General features: G+C 41.9%; 1 protein-coding gene across 2 annotated transcripts in view; it reads right to left on the bottom strand.

Moving 5' to 3' along the window:
• The window catches only part of stx8 (syntaxin 8), a 76,450-nt gene extending 58,296 nt beyond the window's left edge, over positions 1–18,154 (bottom strand). Inside the window, exons 1-6 of one of the 2 annotated variants that reach the window (XM_083765666.1) lie at positions 18,034–18,154; positions 16,577–16,676; positions 16,369–16,463; positions 13,449–13,559; positions 7,480–7,604; positions 4,745–4,837 (exon numbers count right to left, since the gene is read on the bottom strand). In XM_083765666.1, coding sequence (XP_083621792.1) covers positions 4,745–4,837; positions 7,480–7,604; positions 13,449–13,559; positions 16,369–16,463; positions 16,577–16,676; positions 18,034–18,050 — 541 coding nt within the window. In that variant the 5' untranslated portion in view covers positions 18,051–18,154. Of the gene's footprint in view, positions 1–4,736; positions 4,838–7,479; positions 7,605–13,448; positions 13,560–16,368; positions 16,464–16,576; positions 16,677–18,033 lie in introns of both variants that reach the window. The other variant, XM_083765667.1, reaches the window with a different exon arrangement.
• Between the last annotated feature and the right edge of the window lie 2,745 nt (positions 18,155–20,899).

The following is a 20,899-nucleotide window of genomic DNA, read 5'->3' on the forward strand; positions in this document are numbered from 1 at the left end:
ACAACGCATTGTGAGCATGTAGATCAGCTATTTTTAAATGGTCTAAAATGTATAAAGCTGAAGTGGTTAATATATGTTTTGTAATAACAATCAAAATCTACAATAGTAATTAGTAACTAAAGTTTTCAAATAATTGTAGTGGAGTAAAAGTACAATTTTTGCTTATGAGATGTAGTGGAGTAGAGGTAAAAGTATTGGAAAACGGAAATACTCAAGTAAAGCACAAATATCTCAAAATTGTACTTAAGTACAGCACTTATCCGCGTGCTGTACAGCATCTTGTAACTATTCGCCATCCGCGCACCGACTCTCTGGAATGCCTTGCCCCTAGAGATCAGGCTTGCCGAGTCTGCGCCCCGTTTTAAATCACTCCTTAAAACTCACTTCTACAAAGCTGCATTCAACCCCATTCAATGTGATTTGTGATTTCTTGTTGTTATTGTCATGTATTTTATTCTATTGTGTGTTCTCCTTGCTATGTTTTTAATATGTTTCTCTGTAAAAGCACTTTGTGACTTGTTCTTAAAAGGTGCTATACAAATAAAGCTTTATTATTATTATTATTAAGTAAATGTACTTAGGGGGAATGGCAACTGGCATTGAAGTAAGTGACTGGCGTCTGAGACAGCTCCAGGTGGACAATCAATTTCGTCAAGGGAGTAGTAGTAAATTAATGTTTTTAGCCTTTCTTGTTATTTCTTTCCAACAGAAGTGAATCAAAAGTAAATCTATTCAATCTCACCCAATCACAGAACAAGACAACTGACTGTACGATGCCCAACAACAATCACCACTGGGATTGAGTAACACCTGTGTCCTCCAATCGACTTACGATACTTCCCCGGCCTGGACAGACAGAGTCTGAGTCGTTTCAAGGGGAAACACTAATCATGTCATCACGTTGTTTCTCTCTGGCTGGCTGTGAGGAGAAAGAAAGCAGCACTTAGCCCAAAAGCCCACTAATTACCCTGGCAGTAGGATTGTGGTTTAGAGGTGCACCTCAGACAGGCAAAGCAACGAAGCAGAAAAACAACGAAGCGGCTCCCAGACAGGCCACCTGCTGCGGAGTATGTATGGTGACATTTGGCCTGTGTGTGTGGGCTATGACGTTTGGAAAGATTGTGATGCTTATGCTTAATTTTCAATTTTCTATAACAACGTGACGCGTTTTCAGCTTGTAGATCTGCTATTTCCAGTATTCATATGAAGTATAAAGTTAATAGAATAAGTTATTTGTTGTATCTGTCCAAAAAGCCTAAAAGCTAAACATTCATATGTTCCAATGCTCAATGCCAAAAGCAAAAACACAATTAAATCTTTAATCGCAGTTATTTGTGACAATTAATCGCCAAGCATTGTAATCGTAACACTATTCAAACAACATGCAACCAGTACAATCAGTGCTGCAATGCAAAGAAAATGTATCATTGTTCACAGTGAAATCAGTACAATAACTATCTAAGTGTCATAGAGGCCGGAGTATTTGCCTATTTGGTATGTGTGTCTCACTGTAAATCATGTCCTTTGTGCTACGGGCCACAAAGGACATGCTATTTTTACTATCATCATCATACTATCATACTATCATCATCATCATAATATAATTCTAACAATGAATGAATGTCAGAAACAACGCCGTATCTCCTCACTGCCTTCACCAATCACTCCCAGTTTTCACACAGGCATGGACCATAATTATATGGAGGTCTTAACGGAGCCGGGGTACTGAACAACTCATCTCCCCGCAAATCACGTGTCACCAGTGTCACCAGTGAAATGTATGTTGGGACGGACACAGATTAATACTGGGACACAGTTTCCAGTGCAACATTCCCCTTGCATTCTCCAACGCACTTCCCCTTTTTCACACCGCCCCCAGGCTGGCATCAGACCCACACGAGGAAAACAACTCGGACCAACGAACACTCCACCTTAGTAACAGTAGCCTACGCATCGACACAATTACTACATACAACAAACAACATGCCACGAAGAAAACGACCATCACTTTCACTTTCTGGGAGCTGCGATACAAAGCGTAAGCGTCTCACTCGCGCTGCTGCCCGTGCCAACAACAACCAGTCCACCACTAACGCAACAGGTATATACATACATAAATGCAATTACTACACTACTATGTATGACTATGATGTACTGTTTTTCCATTTCCAGTGAACAAGTCTATATTAAAGCAATTCTTCCTCAAAATACATATATCAATAATATGATCTATTACATCACATTACCCACAATGTACATTTGGGAATACCTGTGCGACAACCCATACTTTCAGTGCTGCATATCAAACTGGGGTCTTTCATACTTTTCAAATGGGGGCCTGTGGGCTAATAAGTGTACATTTTACAGTCCTTGCCATGAAAACATTTCCCTACCATGCATTTATACAAATATTTTCATGTTATAGTGCTGTTTTTATTCACACAAAAAAGACACAAATATATTATACAAGTTAAAATGAAGAGCAATTAAATATATTTATGGGGGGCAATAGTCCAACGGGTAAGGACTATGTATATTAATACAATAAACAAGCAAAAGGGCATTGCCTGACCATGGATCACACCAAAGGACCTGCAACATGACTGAGGAACACGTTCCACTTCAAATCATATTTATCCAACTGATTATTCATCTTAAAGGATAACCTCTCCAAAGCAGCCACAATACCAAGCTATCATTGGTATACAATGCAAAAGAAACTACAGTAGCCTACTAATTAGCCTACTTTTGTGCCCAACCTAACTTCCCAAGACCATCTGTAAACAATTCCCCGTTCCCCCCTATCAGTAATGTGATCTATTATAACACATTACCCACACTGAACATCATTTGCTGTTCATATATTCAGAACGGGTAAGGACTAGTATAAAATTATTAAATATGTCAGAATTTCTTTGTATATTTATAAGTAAATTGTAATAACTGCCCTGTGCATTATTTCTTTTAATTATGAAGCCTTAAAGGCAAACTGAAAATGTATTTTGATTCATATCAAAGTTCCAATGTCCAATGCCAAAAAACTTCTTAATCTTGATTTAATCTTAATTTGATGTTATAAAAGGCTGTCATTCCATATATATATATATATATATCTAAATAACAATATTGTATGTATGATGCGATTGAAATTACACTATTATACTGATGCCTAACTTCTAATAAAAAAACGTATTGTAAACGTGACAGCCCTACGGCCGGGGTACAGTAGGTGAATTAAGTGTTTCCTCTCCTGCTTGGATGAGGGGGTATTTTCATCCATTTTATTTGGATGTTTCAGTCTGAAACAGAAGCCTGTGTGTTTCTGAACCAATCAGAGCGTTGCATCCCTTCAGGCTAATGGGCTGTAGCTCCGCTACATCTGCGACGCGTGGAGTTTGTTTACAGATGAGAGACAGGTGGCCAGCAAAGCATGTGTGCTGCTACTACGTGGCTTATTTCTAACCTAAAATGTTTTCAGATACATATTTTAGCGTGCTGATACTTTAAAATGAGTAATACAGTGCCTGGGATGTAAAAACGTAGTAGTTCTGTAATCAAAATCGGAGCACGTTTTTGTTCAAAGAAAGTAATTACATTTTTTATTCTTATGGACTTTTGATATAATGATATGATGACCATGGATATGCTCCAAAAGTATGGAAAACATATTTTTCATTTCACTACGTCTTTAAACACCTCCTCCACCCCCTCCAATCGTTGGCTCTAGCAGTAAATATGAGTAAACCTATGGAAAGACATCTCTAACGTACAGTTACTACTTCATCGATTACCGTCAGGAAGGAGGTCATCGGGAAACGTCTGGTCAATTGACTCAATTTGCTGCAATTTGTACGTGAGTGCACTTACAAAAAGATTCAGAGGCTGAAACCACGTCGTTGGTGGAACCGGAGCATGTGAGCACATCGATAAAACTATTCTCGCTCTCGCTCTCACGAGGAGGAACCCGAAACACTTGAAACTCCCAGAAGGGCAACAACACACAGAGTGCTTCATGTCCACAGCAAACACAGCCAGTGATTATATTTCTACTGTATCACCGCAGTAACACACTTAGGCCCTCACCTACTGACTGCTAAAGCTTTTTGATGGCCATACATTAAAGGATCTAATTGTTCCTTGGCTGTCAGATGATCGTCCCGAAAGGCCTCGGTCTCAGGTGCCACCTGTCTGAGGAGGAGAAACACAGTCTGGAGCTTCTGCGTGCCTCCTTTACCCAGCCTGCTCTGCCTCTGCCCGTGATGGACTTATTTATAGGCTATGGGTAATATTTTTGGTCATATACATCTCCAAAAGCACCATTAGCTCAGAACAGATCTGATTCCAGGATAAGTGAGGGCTATAATAATCCCCTATGTAGCATTACGGAGAGCTCATTTTCCCCTCGGCAAGAAGTAGGACATGGATCCAAGTAACACAGTTCAGCTGAGGAACTATGGATAGCCAGACACGGATGCAACCTCACAATGAGGTCATCTACCATGAACATGGTCGCTTGTGGTTGTGTGTTCGAGAGTGTGTGTGTGTGTGTGTGTGTGTGTGTGTGTGTGTGTGTGTGTGTGTGTGTGTGTGTGTGTGTGTGTGTGTGTGCAGGGGGGATGCCTGAAGGTGACTGAATCATTCCATTACCAGTACTGTATGTCTGATTGATTTCACACAGTGTGCAGTGTCTGGAATTTAGTGAACTAATCCATGCACCCCATAGACAGTAGACGCACAACTTTACCATTCTGCTCATCCAGCTCGTTGCCAATCTCCTGGCCCATCATCTTCTGTCGGCTGATGACCGCTGAGAGCGCGTCCAAACCAGCATCCTGGACTGGAAAAATAACACATATAGGATAAATTGCTATTTGCTACCATTTGGAGCAAGAGGGTGAAGTGGTGAGGCGGAGATTGGGTTAAAGTCAGAGAAGATTAACACGAGTAGAAACAGCAAAAAAGAAAAAGTGAATGGCGATCAACATACTGTATGAGCTCAAGAATGCTTTTCAAATCCTTGCAGTGGGGTAGGAAAAACAAAAAAGCAACGCGGCAATTCTGTTTTAATGACTCAATTGTACAGAGGGGAGGCTCAGGGAGCAATTTACTGCACTTGTGATTTCACGGGGCAACCATTTGGGCAACAGGAATGACAGGCTATTGGGGTCCAGTGTGTATACTGTGCCACATGTGAGTCATTCAGTACTTTACCCCACTCAGCCTTACTCCTGTTATTACAACGGCACTCGGCCAACATGGAGAGGAACACAGTGAGAAATATTTTAACAACCAAAACAGATGATAGGGGGAGAAAAAGAAAATAGAGAAGAGACGATGAGAAGAGAGGAGAAGAGACGAGAGAACAGAGACGAGACGAGACAAGACGAGACGAGACGAGACGAGATGAGACGAGACGCGAGACAGGAAGAGAAGAGAAGAGAAGAGAACTGTAGGGTCTCCGTGCTTGACACACATTCTACCACAGGAATCTGGCATGACCGCAGGTTCATGCACTCGCCATTACCAAGCTCCACCAGAACTCCCAGTGGGGACCTGAAGCCTCCATGTGGTTCGGTTTCACTGTCTTAACAGGGCTCCCCCATAGCAGACTGACAATAGCCAGAGCCGTAATGGAGACATTGCGATGTGAGTGTCATGTGGAGTCAGGTGAACTGGAGAGACTGGGTGTTCAAGCCACGTGGGAGTCATTCAGGAAACAGAGAAAGCTAGGGGAAGGCTTATATCTGCTAGATGTGAATTACAATCTCAAACACTGTGCCTGTGCTAGTGTGTGTGGATCATTACCGTCAATTCAACCTCCTCATAAGTCATGAGGAGGTGCACTGTGCTCTCTTTTTAAAGTTAACACAGATAGTCATGTTATTATGGCTAGTAGGAATGCATGAAATTTCTATTTGGTGTGGCTAAATCAGTTTTTTTTTTTTTGGGGGGGGGCTCTCGCCTTTATATTATATATTTTATAGAGGGATAGACAGTAGGCTGACAGGAAATGGGGAGAAAGATTGGGGGGGGGGCGACATGCATGCAAGGCCGTCGGGATCGGGAGTCAAACCCGCGGCACACTGCCAAACTGGATTACCAGCCAAGGTGCCTGGACCGCTGAGCCACGGCCCAGGCCTGTTGTGGCTAAATCTAATGCTGCATTCACATGGGATCAGGCCGATGGCAGACGTCAAACCAGAAGTCATTTTAGTGGACGGGAGCAGGACGTTAAACGGGACACTGGCCTGCAGCCAGAACCGGCCATGGTAGCGGCAGACGGGAGCCCTGTATGCAGATTAAACACACTGCCTTATGTACTACAGCAAACTACCTTTACAATAGTTGCCTTAGGTTCAAGATTCATAACTTGTAATATGCTATACTTATATTATACTTAGGCTATCTGCTGTCGTGAAAGTTTAGTTAGAGAAATTCAAATTTTCAACAACAATGTAATAGTAATTGTTGTGAATTAGCGAACTGGACATTTTAGATTTAATGTTTCCTTTATCCTTGTGTTGCACTTTCACTTTCGCAGAGGTTTTAATTTTTGTTGTTTCTTATAAGCGCACGTCAGTTGTCCTTCAAGTTCCACAGCCGTCCAGCCTCTCTCACCCCTCACTGGGGAAAATCCCAGGAGGAAAAACAGGGACGGGGTGAGTGGTCTTGTTACCGCCTGATCCCATGTGAATGCAGCATAACACAGGGGACTGAAGCTTTCATTTGCTTTGAGTACATGAGCAGAGGTTTAAAAGTGGTAACACTAGGAGAGTGATAGCAGAGAGGAGGGATGACACATGACAGTAGTACAGGACAGTGCTGTTACATGTTGTATGCCTAAAGCCTAACCAATTTAGTAAGTCGTTGTAAGTCAATAGTAAACATAATTTTCATTATAAATTAGGCTTAAGCTGACTGAGCCTAGCCTGGTAAATCTGGTCGCATAAATTCACATTATCATGAGGCATGTCACAATTATTACATAATTATTTATAACATTTTCAAACATAAAAAAGCAGAAATAGCTGATCTACAAGAATAGAACACTCCACTTCTATGTACACACACCATTTCACACCACTGTAAGCTTGTTGGTCAGCTATTTGCGCTATCTTTTTAAATATAAAATTCATAATTTCATAAATATGCCAAGTAATTTCTTGGCATATTTCTTTTTTTTTTTTGCATATCTGCCCACTTCCTTATTATGAAGCCTAAAAGGTAAACAGAAATGTAATATCTATATACATAATGTTCCAATTTCCAATGCCAAAAACACAATTATTTGTGTGACAATTAATCGTCAACTTGAATGTTGCCCTAATTATCATGTGTCTTCTGCAGACCAGTCTGGCCCCAAGTGATGGGTGGGCGTTTTGCAGAAACCAAAAATGTGAAAGAGAGTCTCGTAATCATAGCCTGGCCATTTAACAGGAAATCATATGTTCTACTACGGGGTCCCGGGCGTGCACTGACCTTCAATGATCTGTTGTTGTTGCTGTTTGATTTGGCCGAAGCTCAGCGCTCTAGTCTCCTCTGGCTCATTAATCAGCCAGGGATTGGATGTCCCGCTTCCACTCGTTCCTGCCATCAACGTCGACCTGTGGGAGTGTTGTGATCATCAGTGTGCGTTGTGTGTGGTTTGCTCCAAAAGCTTGCACTGGAGGAGCTCATCATCAATAATCAAGAGTTTGGAAAATCATTAAACGCAGAAGATGATTTTGTTCTGGAAACCGTTACCGGGTACATTCTCAAACAAGTATCAGAGGAGAGCAAATGTCTTCCTGACAACAAACAGTAATGGAATCAAAGGCGATGCACATGGAGATCCGACACACCAAAGATCCGACATGCAGTAACAACGGTCAGACATGAGGTCGAACATGTGCTGCTCCCGTGTGTGCGGTCAGGGTTAGGTTAGGTTTTGAGGTAGGTTGTCGATCTAATGACACTCGGACCAATCAAAGTGCATATTGGTATTATGAAGTTCACCTATTAAAACCTGGAAAGCATCTAATGTCATTTTAGATTTTATCGTTGGCTATTGAAAAATATACTAGTTCACAGCTTGTACGGCTGTAAAATAAATTCAACACAAATCTCTTTGTGTGTGTGTGGGGGGGAACTACATATTTTCAGATGGGGGTCCGCGGCCAAATACAGGTAATTCTGCTGGTCCTCGACATGAAAAAGGTTGAGCACCTGCACCACTGACATAGAAACCTAGGTTTTTCAGAAAACTGTTACCAGTGCAGCCCGTGTGTGCAGCCCATGCAGCAATCACATCTGCACTGCTTATGTTCACCATTCTATGCTGTAAGCTTTTGGACATTTACAACAACAAATAACCTTTCAAAAAGATCTCCAGATCAGAAGATTATTTATTTGCTTGTTAGTCTTTACTTCTAAGATCTAGTAATGAGTATGCTTTTTTGGCAGGTTTAGTTAACTCGTCATGTAAAACAGCGCATGATGTTAATCTCGGCCCGTAGGTTCGGTTGCAATGGGTTTCTTTTGCCTTCCAGACATAGCGACAGACCAGAGTACTCCATGTTGTGTTGTGCTTAACACTGGCTGTGTGGTTTTAGAGCTATTCTTCTGGTAATAGCTTAAAGCTGTGTCTCAGACCTCGGGGCTGTCTTGCGGCGAGGGGCTCGAGGTCTCTGTGTGAGGAAGGATTAAACTGTGTCTGTCAAGAGCGAGTCAGTCGTCTTCTGGTCAAGCCCAGGAGGAGTGACCCGGCAACCACATGTAGGCCCATGCACCACTCAGGACATGATTAAGACGGAGACAGCATTGGGTTGATACTCTGGGATTTCTTAGCCCACTAAAATCTCCCACAGGCTCCAACACATGGAGACATTTGACCGTTATATTAAAAGACATACTCAATTTCCCAAGAGAATATAAGCCAAACCCCTAATTATGGTTCAACTCAACAGTATGGTATATGGTGTGAAATGAAATGTGGCTAATCTCTGCATATGAAAATAAACTGCCCACAAAAGGTTCGGTCGATTATTCCAACACTATAATTCCCAGGACGTCTGGAGACGTCTTGGGCACAAATTGGGTTAATAATGGAAATTGGTATTGTGTTTGATGTAATTTTTATCGTTGCTTGATCACTTTTACAATGAGGTACAGCTTGTCAGGATTGGGCATTCGTGAAAGGAGCAACACTGCTAAATGTATGCGTAGCTCCCCCACAGTTCTTCAAAAATCCCCTGCAATATTGTTCTGTTGGTATTCACCCTCGTTTTGAGTTGCTTGGTGGATTTGACGATAGCACTTCCCCATAGTAATAAGGAAAAAACAACACATTGGCCATTTTCACACTTTATACATGATTTTACACTATTATTAAAATACCAGATTTCGGATCTTTTCGTTTGCAGTTTATATCCAATTGCTGCACAGTATATCAATTCATCTCTAACAGCTCTACTCTCTCGATCCCCTTCGTAAGTGGTCAGTGAAGTGTACCGTGCTATTCTCTCCTTGCCTACGCGACAACAGACAAGACTCCCGCCGTAAGAGAGGCAGGTGAATTAAATGGTTCAGCCCTAATCGCTTTGACATGTTTGGTAACTATCTGACTGCATGGCAGCCCTCCACTTCCTTCATGCCGGCGCCCACTGTGTGAAGATTAAAGCTGATCCAATTAACCAGTCGGTAGGGGAGCACCAGAATCAGTCAGCCACATCCGTGGGATGCCGACAAAACACTAGATCGCCACCATCTGCACCTGAACGCCAAGGGCCCCTGACCGACGTATTTGGACAGGAGAGGTTAACTAATTATCACTGGGGAAATCAACTATAAACGACAAGTTGCTGGGATGTGGAAGAGGGAGGAAAGATGGCAGAGCACAGAGTGGCCTTCAAATCTAGGCAACGTGGCTAGGGTTGTCACTATTACACATTTAAATTGACAATTAATTGTCACACACCTAATTGTGATTAACAATTTTAATAGTGTTTTTTTGGCAGTGGAAACTGGAACATTATGTATTGAAAATATTACAATTCTGTTTGCCTTCATTATAAACCAAAGTGTGCAAGGCAGATATGACAAATAACGAGAGAAATATACCAACAAAAATACTGGCATTTTTATGAATTTAATATTTAAAAAAAATTCCAGAAATAGCTGATCTACAAGCTTACAACGTGACACAAAGTGATGCGTTGTAAGCTTGTAGATCAGTTATTTATGCTTTTTTATGCAAGAACATTTTTCAACACGATTATGACAAAATAAATGGTAAATGGTGCATTTATATTACTTAGGGGTTCAGAGTCTCAAGGACACTTCGACACTAACTCTGGGGGAGCTCGAGATCGAACTGAGAACGGTTCCCATCCGGCCGTTCAACCGGCCACTCTACCCCTGAACCACTGCCGGCCCGATTGCGATTATCTCAAATAATTACGTCAGGCGAGGCACAGGCGGTGGCATAACCGTCTGGGCACCCGACTGGTAATCCAGTCGCAGTGTGCCGCGGGTTCGACTCCCGAGCCCGACACGGCCTTTACTGCATGTCATCCCCCCATCTCTCTCCCGTTTCCTGTCAGCCTACTGTCTGTCCCTTCAAAAAACCAATAAAAGGCGTAAGCAAATATCTAAAAAGTAAATCTAAATTACGTCAGGCGATTATGTAATAATTGTGACGGGCCTAAACGTGTCAAATTATTTTTGCTCGGTTTACAAGGGAGATGCTTTGTGTGAGGAATATTAAACTCCCCTCTCCAAATGTATTTTGCTGAAAGAACAATACACCGGTTCCCACTGGGAAGCAAGTAAGCAACTCTAAATTATCTTACAATGGTGTCGTTAGATAGACCCTGGGATGGAAAAGAATTACTGGGAAATGTGAATACTCATGTGGTTGAGCTTGGGGATCATGTCGTCTGAACTAGATGGTCGCATGTGCAATATTATGATATATTATTTTTGTTTTCCTGTTTGTTCTGTTTGGTTATGTCATGTTTCTAAAAGTATGTCTTCTTCTCATTAAAATTAATAAATGTATTATATATATAAAAGAATAATAATAATAAAAACATAAACCAATGTTGTCGCTCACCAGCGAGATCTGTTCTTTTTGGCGAGTGACACCATCATGGTAAATGGTAAATGGTGCATTTATATAGCGCCTTTATCCAAGGCGCTTTACATAGATTGTGCATTACATTCACCCACCCATTCATACACCGATTGCGGCGGAAGCCATGCAAAGTACCAACCAGCACATCGGGAGCAATTTGGGGTTCAGTGTCTTGCCCAAGGACACTTCGACATGTAGACAGGAGGAGCCGGGATTCGAACCGCCGACCAATGGATCATTGGTCGACCTGCTCTACCTCCTGAGCCACAGTCGCTATGGCTGAGTGTTTTTCGTGCAAAACAAATGCTTGCAATGGATTCAGAATCATGAAAACCGCCTAATTTGGCACGTCACATGCTACTTAAATCAGAATTAAAAATTGAGAATTTTGCCTTCAATGCCTGTCAATGGTAACATTACCTATTTTATTTTCCATCACTGGGATTTCTTAGGACTTTTGATATGTTGGTACTAACATATTTATGAAACGAAAAAGTCTGAAAGCGTTTCTATTGCAATTTATTCAAGGTTAAACCCCATAATGCCTATACTAATAGTCAACTGTAAAAGAATGGACATAAAAAACAAACGTTTTTATCAAATCGGATGAATCAGTGATTAATTGTATCACTCTGCATTGCAAAAGACACCTGAGCCTACTGGATAATTATTAAGACTGAATGGCATCGTCGTCACCATCAGAATGATTTAATTCAGAAAAAGCATATGAAAATCCGGCGGACGTCCACACGATGTAACACCATTTCCTCATCCTGTCCAAATACATATCACTTAGGCTGATAAGGTCAGGCCCTGCACTAGGTAATGACTACCAGTTTCCTATGCTTTTATACTGCGCTGTCATGTCCATAAAGAATCTTCCCATGAGGAGGATATGCGCGGTGGCATCCACCGCTTCGGTTAGACCCGCACATGTGGCACGACCAAAGCGCACTGGAGAGTGCTCGACTGTAAACTTAGACTTATCGACCTCTTTAATCAAGCTTGGTGTGTGTGTGTGTGTGTGTGTGTGTGTGTGTGTGTGTGTGTGTGTGTGTGTTCAAAAGGTGCAAAATGTGTGATCATCAGTGCGAGGCGAGAAAAGTTCTTAACGAATTAGCAAGGACGGCCAATGCCTTACAAAAAATGTGCAGAGAGACAGGCTTCCGTCCAATGGAAGGCGGAGGGGGGAGGTCAAGGTGCATGGGTCGCACCGGATGTCCACAAGCTTTGCACACAAAGTTAGTGACCGGTGACTTATCCTCAAAGGAGACCAACAAGTGTACGACCCCGCTAGTCCGGGACAGAGGCGAGAGAGTGAAGTCTCATTATTTTAATTGGACAACTGGCGCCAGATATCATAAAAAAAGAGTCTTCAGAAGAGATCACATATGAAAGGTGGGGTCTTGGGGCCACCATTTGTCTGTGAGCATCACCATTATAATGCTTATTTCAACTTTGCTGACAGCCCCAACCCTTGATTTAGGATGGACAGACTCACTCTCAACAAAATAGTTGTCTGTTTGTGTTCCTTTTTGCTAACCACACACACACACACACACACACACACACACACACACACACACACACACACACACACACACACTTGCCTAGTCCGTATTTATCTCAAGGTGGGCTTTATGCCTTGGGTCAAGTATAGCCTAGGCCCATATTTCCAATGGTACTAGATCAAGGCCAGGCAAAAATACAATGCATTCAACTCTTACTAGTCACATCACAAGACTTCAGTTACACGCACAGTCGCACACACACATACGGGAAAGCTACATTGTCCCAGACTGAATGTGAAGAGACACTATTCCATTTTGAGGCGCTAAGGACAGTCGTCCTGACCCAAACTTCCATGAACAAACTGGAGAGCTGGTTGTTGTACCAGTGGATACTGGTACTGCAGTGGATGTTTCAAAGGGACTCTGCAATGTATAATCGGCTAATCGTAATTATTTTTGCATAATCGTCAATCGTTTCCATGTTGAAAAATGTCTATACATTTATTTTATTTTTGTGTGCGGCACCGAGTGCGGCACAATGAGCTTGTAGATCTGCTATTTGTAGAAAAATCGTGAAAACATGGCACAAATCTTTGAATATATATATATTCTTTCACAGTGAACGTTTTTCCTGGTAGAAAACATTTTGAGATGGGGGGTCGGCGGCCAAATACATATCATTTTTGGGGCCCTTGACAAGTTGAAAGTTTGAGCACCAGTGATATAGAAACATAGGCTTTTCAGAAAACCGTCAGGATTTAGAAGACATTTTGTAGTATCTGGTGTCATGTCTCAATGGGATCAAGTAAGTGGGGTTGGGATACCTGGCAGGCTCAGACTCCGTGACGTCGCCCCTGAAGCTGGCGATAAGCTGCTTCTCCCTGGTGACCAGGTCATCCACTAGGTTCTGTCTCCGGTCGGCCTCCGACTGCATTCTGAGAAGGTCGCGTTAAGGTCGACGGCACACAGGGTCAAAGGTCAACACAATTAAAAGCACCTTCAGGGTGGACAGTGCCTATAGACGTCAGACTAGTGGGTTCAGATCCCAATGTCATCCATTAATACTCAAAAGGTCACTAAAGGAGGCCAGAAAATTCGTTTTGGGGAACAGCTTCATTTGGTCCAGTGGTGAAAAGAAACTAAGTAGTTAGTTACTAGTTAGTAACCTTGTAGATTTTAATTATTTAAAAAGTGCAGAAAGGTTATTTAGGAAAAAACAACAGTATTCTTTTGCACTTTATTCATTTTACACTCAGTTAGGGAACTCAGTAGCGTCTGAAAGATCCATACGCAGCCACAACAACTTGGTATGGTATGGGGCAGTATCTTTCTCACGGGCAAGACAGAACTTGTTATGATTGAAGGCAATCTCAATGCAGTCAGTGAGATATCGGGATAAGATTCTGGAGCCAGCGGAAATCCCATATCTTCAGCATCTGGGACCTAAGGCCATCCTCCAGGATGACCATGCTCGCCCCCACAGAGCCAGGATTATCACAGAGTACCTCCAGAATTTGGGAGTGGAGAGGTTGTAATGGCCTGCAGTGAGTCCTGACCTCAACCCAATTGAACACTTGTGGGATCAGCTTGGGCGTGCTGTACGTGCTAGAGTGACCCACAGAACCACGTTGGCTGACTTGCAACTAATTCTGGTTGAGGAATGGGATGCCATCCCACAGCAAAATGTGGCTAGGTTAGTGACCAACATTGGGAGTAGGTGCAAGCTGTTGTGGCTGTGTATGGATCTTCCACATACTCGGCTACTGAGTTCCATAATACCGAGTGTAAAATGAATAAAGTGTAAAAATGGCCAATATGTATTGTTTTTTTCCTTATTACTGTGAGGGAGTGCAATCGTCCAATCCGCTAAGCAACTCAAATCAAGGGTGATACCAACCATTTGCCATTTTGGCAATGTTTTTGGAGGCGCTACCCACACGATTAGCTGTGCACTGCAGGCCCAATCCTTACAAGTTATACCTCGTGTAAAGGGGACTAATCAACGGAAAAAACTGATACAAATTGGTATTATTAAAGGGTATAAATAACCGACCAAAGTTAAGTTTCCAAACTTTTGGTGCAGAGTTTACATTTCGGGCATTTGAAAATAGCCGATCTAGAACAATTGGTTTCATTCTACACTCTCAGAGTTAAATAACATCTGCATTACTTAATTTACAAGAAGTTTACACAATTAGAGAATGTAGAATTGTTATTTTTGATAAACTTTTGCTCTCTCCTATCAAATCAGAAAACCACTGCTACAAAAGATGGATCCTTTACGTTTATGCAATACTCTCACACCCTCTATGGGAATAGAATTGTCACTGCAGACCAAACATTAAGTGAAACCTGTGTATGCATGCACTGGAATCTCAGTATCATGACTTCCACACAGTGGTGTAAAGTAATGTACATTTACTCAAGTACTGTACTTAAGTACAATTTTGAGGATTTTTACTTTATTGAGAATTTCAAAATGTTAGTACTTCTACGACATCTCCACTACATCTCAGACGCATATATTGTACTTTTACTCCACGATTATTTGAAAACTTTAGTTACCAGTTACCTTGAAAATAGATTATTTTAATACATTTGAAAACGTGTGAAATGGGTCATTCTGCACTCTGCCTACGTTTGGTACTTTAACAGTTTCCGTGCCCCGAATGGATTACTCCAGGTTAATGTCGCTGCCGTATCGGACATACCCGCCTTTTGTTTTATGTGTTTAATCCGCCGTAATGTAATGAATCAAAAGAAAATCCGTCTTCGTCGCGGAGTATGAGACTGGATTCCTTCGCTGTGATGACGAAACCGGAAATCGTCACATGCTGTGGGCTGCTAGGGCTTCTGGGAAATTGAGGCCAATGGAAATGCATTGGCTGCAACGCCTCATTGAAACCAATCTTGTGTGCGTCTTCCGGGTGCACCAAGATGGTGGATGCTACACACAGATCATAACAAACCACGGGAGCTTTTTTTGATGGATTTTCGCGGATTAAAAGCCCAAATAATTCAGCGTATGCTCTAAAGGTAATACAACAATCTCGGCAGTGAAGGGGGGTTGATTAAAATGCGGGTTAATCGTAAAAAACAGTCAAACTGTTAAAGGGGAATACCACTCATTTTCAACATTTTACTATGTCATTACTATACTGCGGAAATAACAAAAAAGGTCCCCACATTCTGTGTTGCCTAGAACTGGAGGTCTGAAAACAAATCAGTAACATTATGAAGTACATCTTTGTGATTTCACTGAGATATACTTCATAATGTTACTGATTTTTATCAGAGTGGGGGGGACTTTTTTTATTATTTCCACACAACAACTGAGGTATATTAATGACATAGTAAAATGTTGAAAATGAGTGGTATTTATTTTGATACCAATACTTTTGTACATTATACTGAACTCAAGTGAATTTTGAATTACGGATTTCTACATTAATTGCAGTACTGATACTGCAGATCTAGCAGATCTACAAGCTCATAGCGCGCCACCGAGTGGCGCGCTACGAGCTTGTAGGTCTGCTATTTTTGAAAAATCGAAGAACGACTGACATAGAAACATAGCTTTTTCAGAAAACTGTCAGGATGTAGAAGACATTTATAGAATCTGATCTCAGGTCAGAATGGGTTAATTGCAGTACTGATACTTTAACTTAAGTAAAACCTCTGAGTACCGGTCCTTTTTCCACCAGTGCTCCTGGTGTGATGGTGTCAGTCTGTCAGTAAGGATACATGCGGCGAGAGGACGACGCTCGCAGCAAACCCTCTTTGAGCTGAGGAATGTTCTGCTTCAGCTTCTGGAGAGACGCCCGTAGGGTCATGTTGATCTGGCAGCGGAAGACATTAATAAGCCATCTTATTTCACTTGTAGGTGTATCGTGTTTATAGCACCTTTTGTGGATTTTTTTAATTATGTGGTAATTACGAAGACATTACTCACCTTTGCAGGGTTTCCCCCAGTTCTTTGTTGCCTGTTTCGTTCATGGATATTTTCTGCTACCTCTTGGCCCAGGCGACATGTGGCATCATAATTTTGTAACCTATGGAATAAGTTAAGTAATACAGATTTCATAACTAGCTATTCTTCAAAAGGAGTATATACTCATGTATATAATAAAAACATAATTGAGATTGTCTAAAAGATAATTGTGATTAGGCGATTATGTAATAATTGTGACAGGCCTACTTGTCCCCGAGAGCTGGTCAACTACAGCTGATGATAATGGTTAATCTCTAGCCTCAAGCAATTTAGACGCTATATCATGAAACCGAAAAGTCCTATCTGATAGTATTAAACGACTTAGTTTAAACTCTCCAATATTGCACAATGCACCTGTAGTCCTGTACAGGTGCATTGTGCACCTGTACAGTCTTTATTTCATAAAAATCCATTGTTATCAAACTTTCTGTCAATAGATTCTGTGCAGAGATTATTTTTCTATGTGTTCCGTTTGTTTGGAAGCGCTCGTTTTCAATAACGCAAGTTACACAATGTCCTGCCGCCTCCTGCATTATGTGCAATTTCGAAAGGACCGTTGAGTGATTTTTAACGAGCACTTCCAACCTCCAACATTGACATAGATGACTTGTACCAAGCAACATGTGGCATCATACGTTTGTAACCTATGCGGAGTATGGAATATGTAATAAAGATTTCATAAAACTAGCCATAAAGGACAAATATTAGAGCACTACAACAGTTTTAACATTTTACATTAATTAATAAAGTATTAACTAAGCCTTTCAAAAACCTATGGTAAAATCTAATGTAGCCCAGGAATGGCTGTAATATTAGGCTACATACATTTCGTGTATGAAATTATGTAATATCACAGCCATTCTAGGGCTAAATCTAAAGTTTAGTTGACTATATATTGATTTCCTGTTTTTTTGCTATATAGAAGTGTTAATTTGTATGTCTCTAAATGTTATGATGAATTGAACAATTGGGTGGACCCTCTTGTAAACAAGTGTAGTGCTTCATTGGGTCGTCCACTCACAGTTAACAGTTTTTTGTATTGAGCTGTGCTTGAAATGTACTGTAATTCAGCAAACTGTTAATAAATACTTCAATCAATCAATCAAAAACCTAATATAATCCAGAAGTGCAGCCTTTTCTGAATGTATGACAACAATTCTAGAAAGGCATTTTCTCACGCTAACCAGGAACGCGACTTCTGATATCATGTCAATTTTGATTACAAATAGAACTGAAATGAAGGAGTAATGCATAGAGTTACACTAATGTTGGTTGCATTACTACAAGAGCCAGTGTTAGCCTATGGTAGTAGCATGTTAGCAAACCAGAAGCAGGAAGGGATTTAAATTACAGTCAGTCATTTCAAAACAAACATGAAGTTTAACTAATTTAGAATAGCCCTCAAATTGGTTACTTACCACGGATCTTGGGACATTTTGATCAGAAGTAAGTGGTTAGTGGTTTAATGATATTCCGTTTAAAAACAAAAACCATAGGCTAATCGAACTGTAATTGTGAGAAGTCTGCTTCTTGTTTGGGTGTGACGTCAGTACGGTGTGCTGGATGGATCTATTTCGTTTGTTTTGCGGAGCGGTTCACACACAAATATGGAAACGATTATTTTGTATACAATATAACGATGTCAAATACTTCTATAAATACTTAATTTAATCAGTATAAAAGTAAATGTATGCTATTTAAAGTACCTTTACTGAAATCTGGACCAATATTGCTGTTATAGCTAGCTCTCATGTGTTAGTGTCTCGCACCAGCTAGTGTGTGTGTGTGTGTGTGTGTGTGTGTGTGTGTGTGTGTGTGTGTGTGCGTGCGTGCGTGCGCGTGTGTGTACTGCGTAAGAATTGTGATGTGACTAGTAAGAGTTGAGTGATCTTAAGTTGAGTGAATTGTATTTTTCTCATTCTCGTATCAGTTGTAACGCTCCTTCCAGACAGGAGCGGAAAAAGATTTTGCGCTGCCGACAGTTTCGGTTGTCGGCTGCCGACACTTTGACTTCTTCCGGGGCTTTGGCAAGGAAGCTCTTAGAAGGAAGTGAAGTGGTCACGTGACTGGGCTGCGCCATGACACTTTCATGGACACTTTTATGGGAGCCAAACTCACACCGGTAGTGCAATGAATACATGGCAGTGAATGGAGCCGGCTGGACCAGCTCATAACAAACATTATTCATGAACAATTGCGAGCTTTGTCATATAATTGGTTCAGGAATATGAAAGAAGACATAAGTGATATCACACGTTTTTTCCGAGTGGTTGTTTTTCGACTTAATAACTATTTATTTTTATTGAGGTATTTATAGAAGAGCACATAGTAAGTTTTCTGCCTGGGCTGCTCTCTGCTCTTTGAAAAAATAAATCACATTAAGTAGTATGCACATAAAAAAAATAAGACAGCCTAAAATAACGTGTTATATATATTAATTTATTTTCCAGAAGCGATCACTTAAAAAAGGTCTCAGTCATTCATAAATAATGTTTGTTCATGAGCTGGTCACTGAGCTCTCATTGGCTCCAATGCATTCTGCCGAACTTCCGGGTGTAGTTTGGCTCCCCTGAAAGTGTCCATGAAAGTGTCATGGCGCAGCCCAGTCACGTGACCACTTCACTTCCTTCTAAGAGCTTCCTTGGGCTTTGGGCGGTCCCGAGAGGAGACGCACACGGAAGCCTATTTAATGGCCTGTAGTCCTCTACTGTATTTCTTGGTTGGCGAAGTGGGCGTGACGCCAGGGCTCCACTGGGCGCGTCTGCGTCGCGTCTCCGTCAGCGTCGGGAATGTTCCCTTTTAATCAATGGAGGGTGGCTCCACTGCCCGCGTTGCGTTGTGTTGTGCTGCGTTCGGTGACTAAAAAATTGCCCCGGTTCGTTTTTTGACGCACGCACGCGTCCAGTCATGTATAAAAGAATGTTGCTGACGCGCAGTTTTCAAAAGCCTGCGGTGGAGCTGAGCACCTCTAGCGTGACGTTGACGTTGTCATGACGCGAGCAGGACGCGACGGAGACGCAACGCGCCCAGTGGAGCCCTGGCGTCAGAGTGACAATTGAGTGACAAGATGTTGACACAGACAAAGGCGCATTCTAGTGTAGGCTATACGGTGCTGCTTTGCTACTTGTCTATGGAGTCATGACTGTCTAGTTGACTGGTTAATGTACGTGCCTTTGGAACGGGGGACCCAGTTTCGCCTCCCGGCCGAGGCTACACTAGTTTTGTTTTCGCCGACGACTTGCGCGACGGCCAGCTTACATCTGACGCTCTCCTCCGCGTCAGATGTAAGCTGCCGACAAGCATAAAAATCAAGTGTGTCACAGTACAGTACAGAATTACAGTACATTTCAAGCACAAACTCAATACAAAGACTGTTAACTGTGAGTGGACGACCCAATTAAGCATTACACTTGTTTACAACAGGGTCCACATTGTTCAATTCATCAAAACATTTAGAGACGTACAAATAGACACTCCTATATAGTTAAAGAACAGAACAGGAATTCATCATAAAACAGTGTTCCCTGACTGGGAATCAAACCTGGGCCACGGCGGTGAGAGCGCAGAATCCTAACCACTAGACCACCACGGAGAAAGAGGATGACGACGATGATGAGAAGGGCTGTGGAGGCTGAAGAGAACGGGCTATTTTATAAAGTATAAAGTTATTTTCAATGTCATCAAGGATCAGGGTTACAGTAAATGAATAACCGCCCAGTGGATGGGCTGCAGGCTGCATCTGTTCCATTGGCTAGTGCCTATCACTGCAGGGTGACACACTTCATTTTTATGCTTGTCGGCAGCTTACATCTGCCGCGGAGGAGAGCGTCAGATGTAAGCTGGCCGCTGCGCAAGTCGTCGGCGGAAGTGAAAAACGGGTTTCCGCTCTGGTGTGGCAGTACCCTCTGCAGCCCTGGCCTTGATCTATGCCATTGGAAATATGGGCCTATAGGCTATACTTGACCCAAGGCATAGCCTATAGCTAGCTCTGGTCCATAGCCTTCTACTGCTTCGATTCTGCCCTGCAGTAAGGCTATGTGACTATGAGTATTAAATCTCAAATCGAAATCAGACCAGCCTCTCCTCTTTTGTGGAATTCTCACGAACGTTTGACCTACTCACCAATAAAAAGACGGGTTGTGTCAATAGAAAGCTTACTTTCCTTAGTGGACGCACTCTGAGCCCCCCACCACATGTATAAACGGTACTTTTTGGCCAAAAAGGGATTTAGTTTCCACCGGAAAAAAATACTTTTAGTTACTCCGCTGCGCCCTCTACTGATAT

This window comes from Protomyctophum parallelum, assembly GCF_964188405.1.
Source record: "Protomyctophum parallelum genome assembly, chromosome: 5".
Classification (NCBI taxonomy): Eukaryota; Metazoa; Chordata; class Actinopteri; order Myctophiformes; family Myctophidae; genus Protomyctophum; species Protomyctophum parallelum.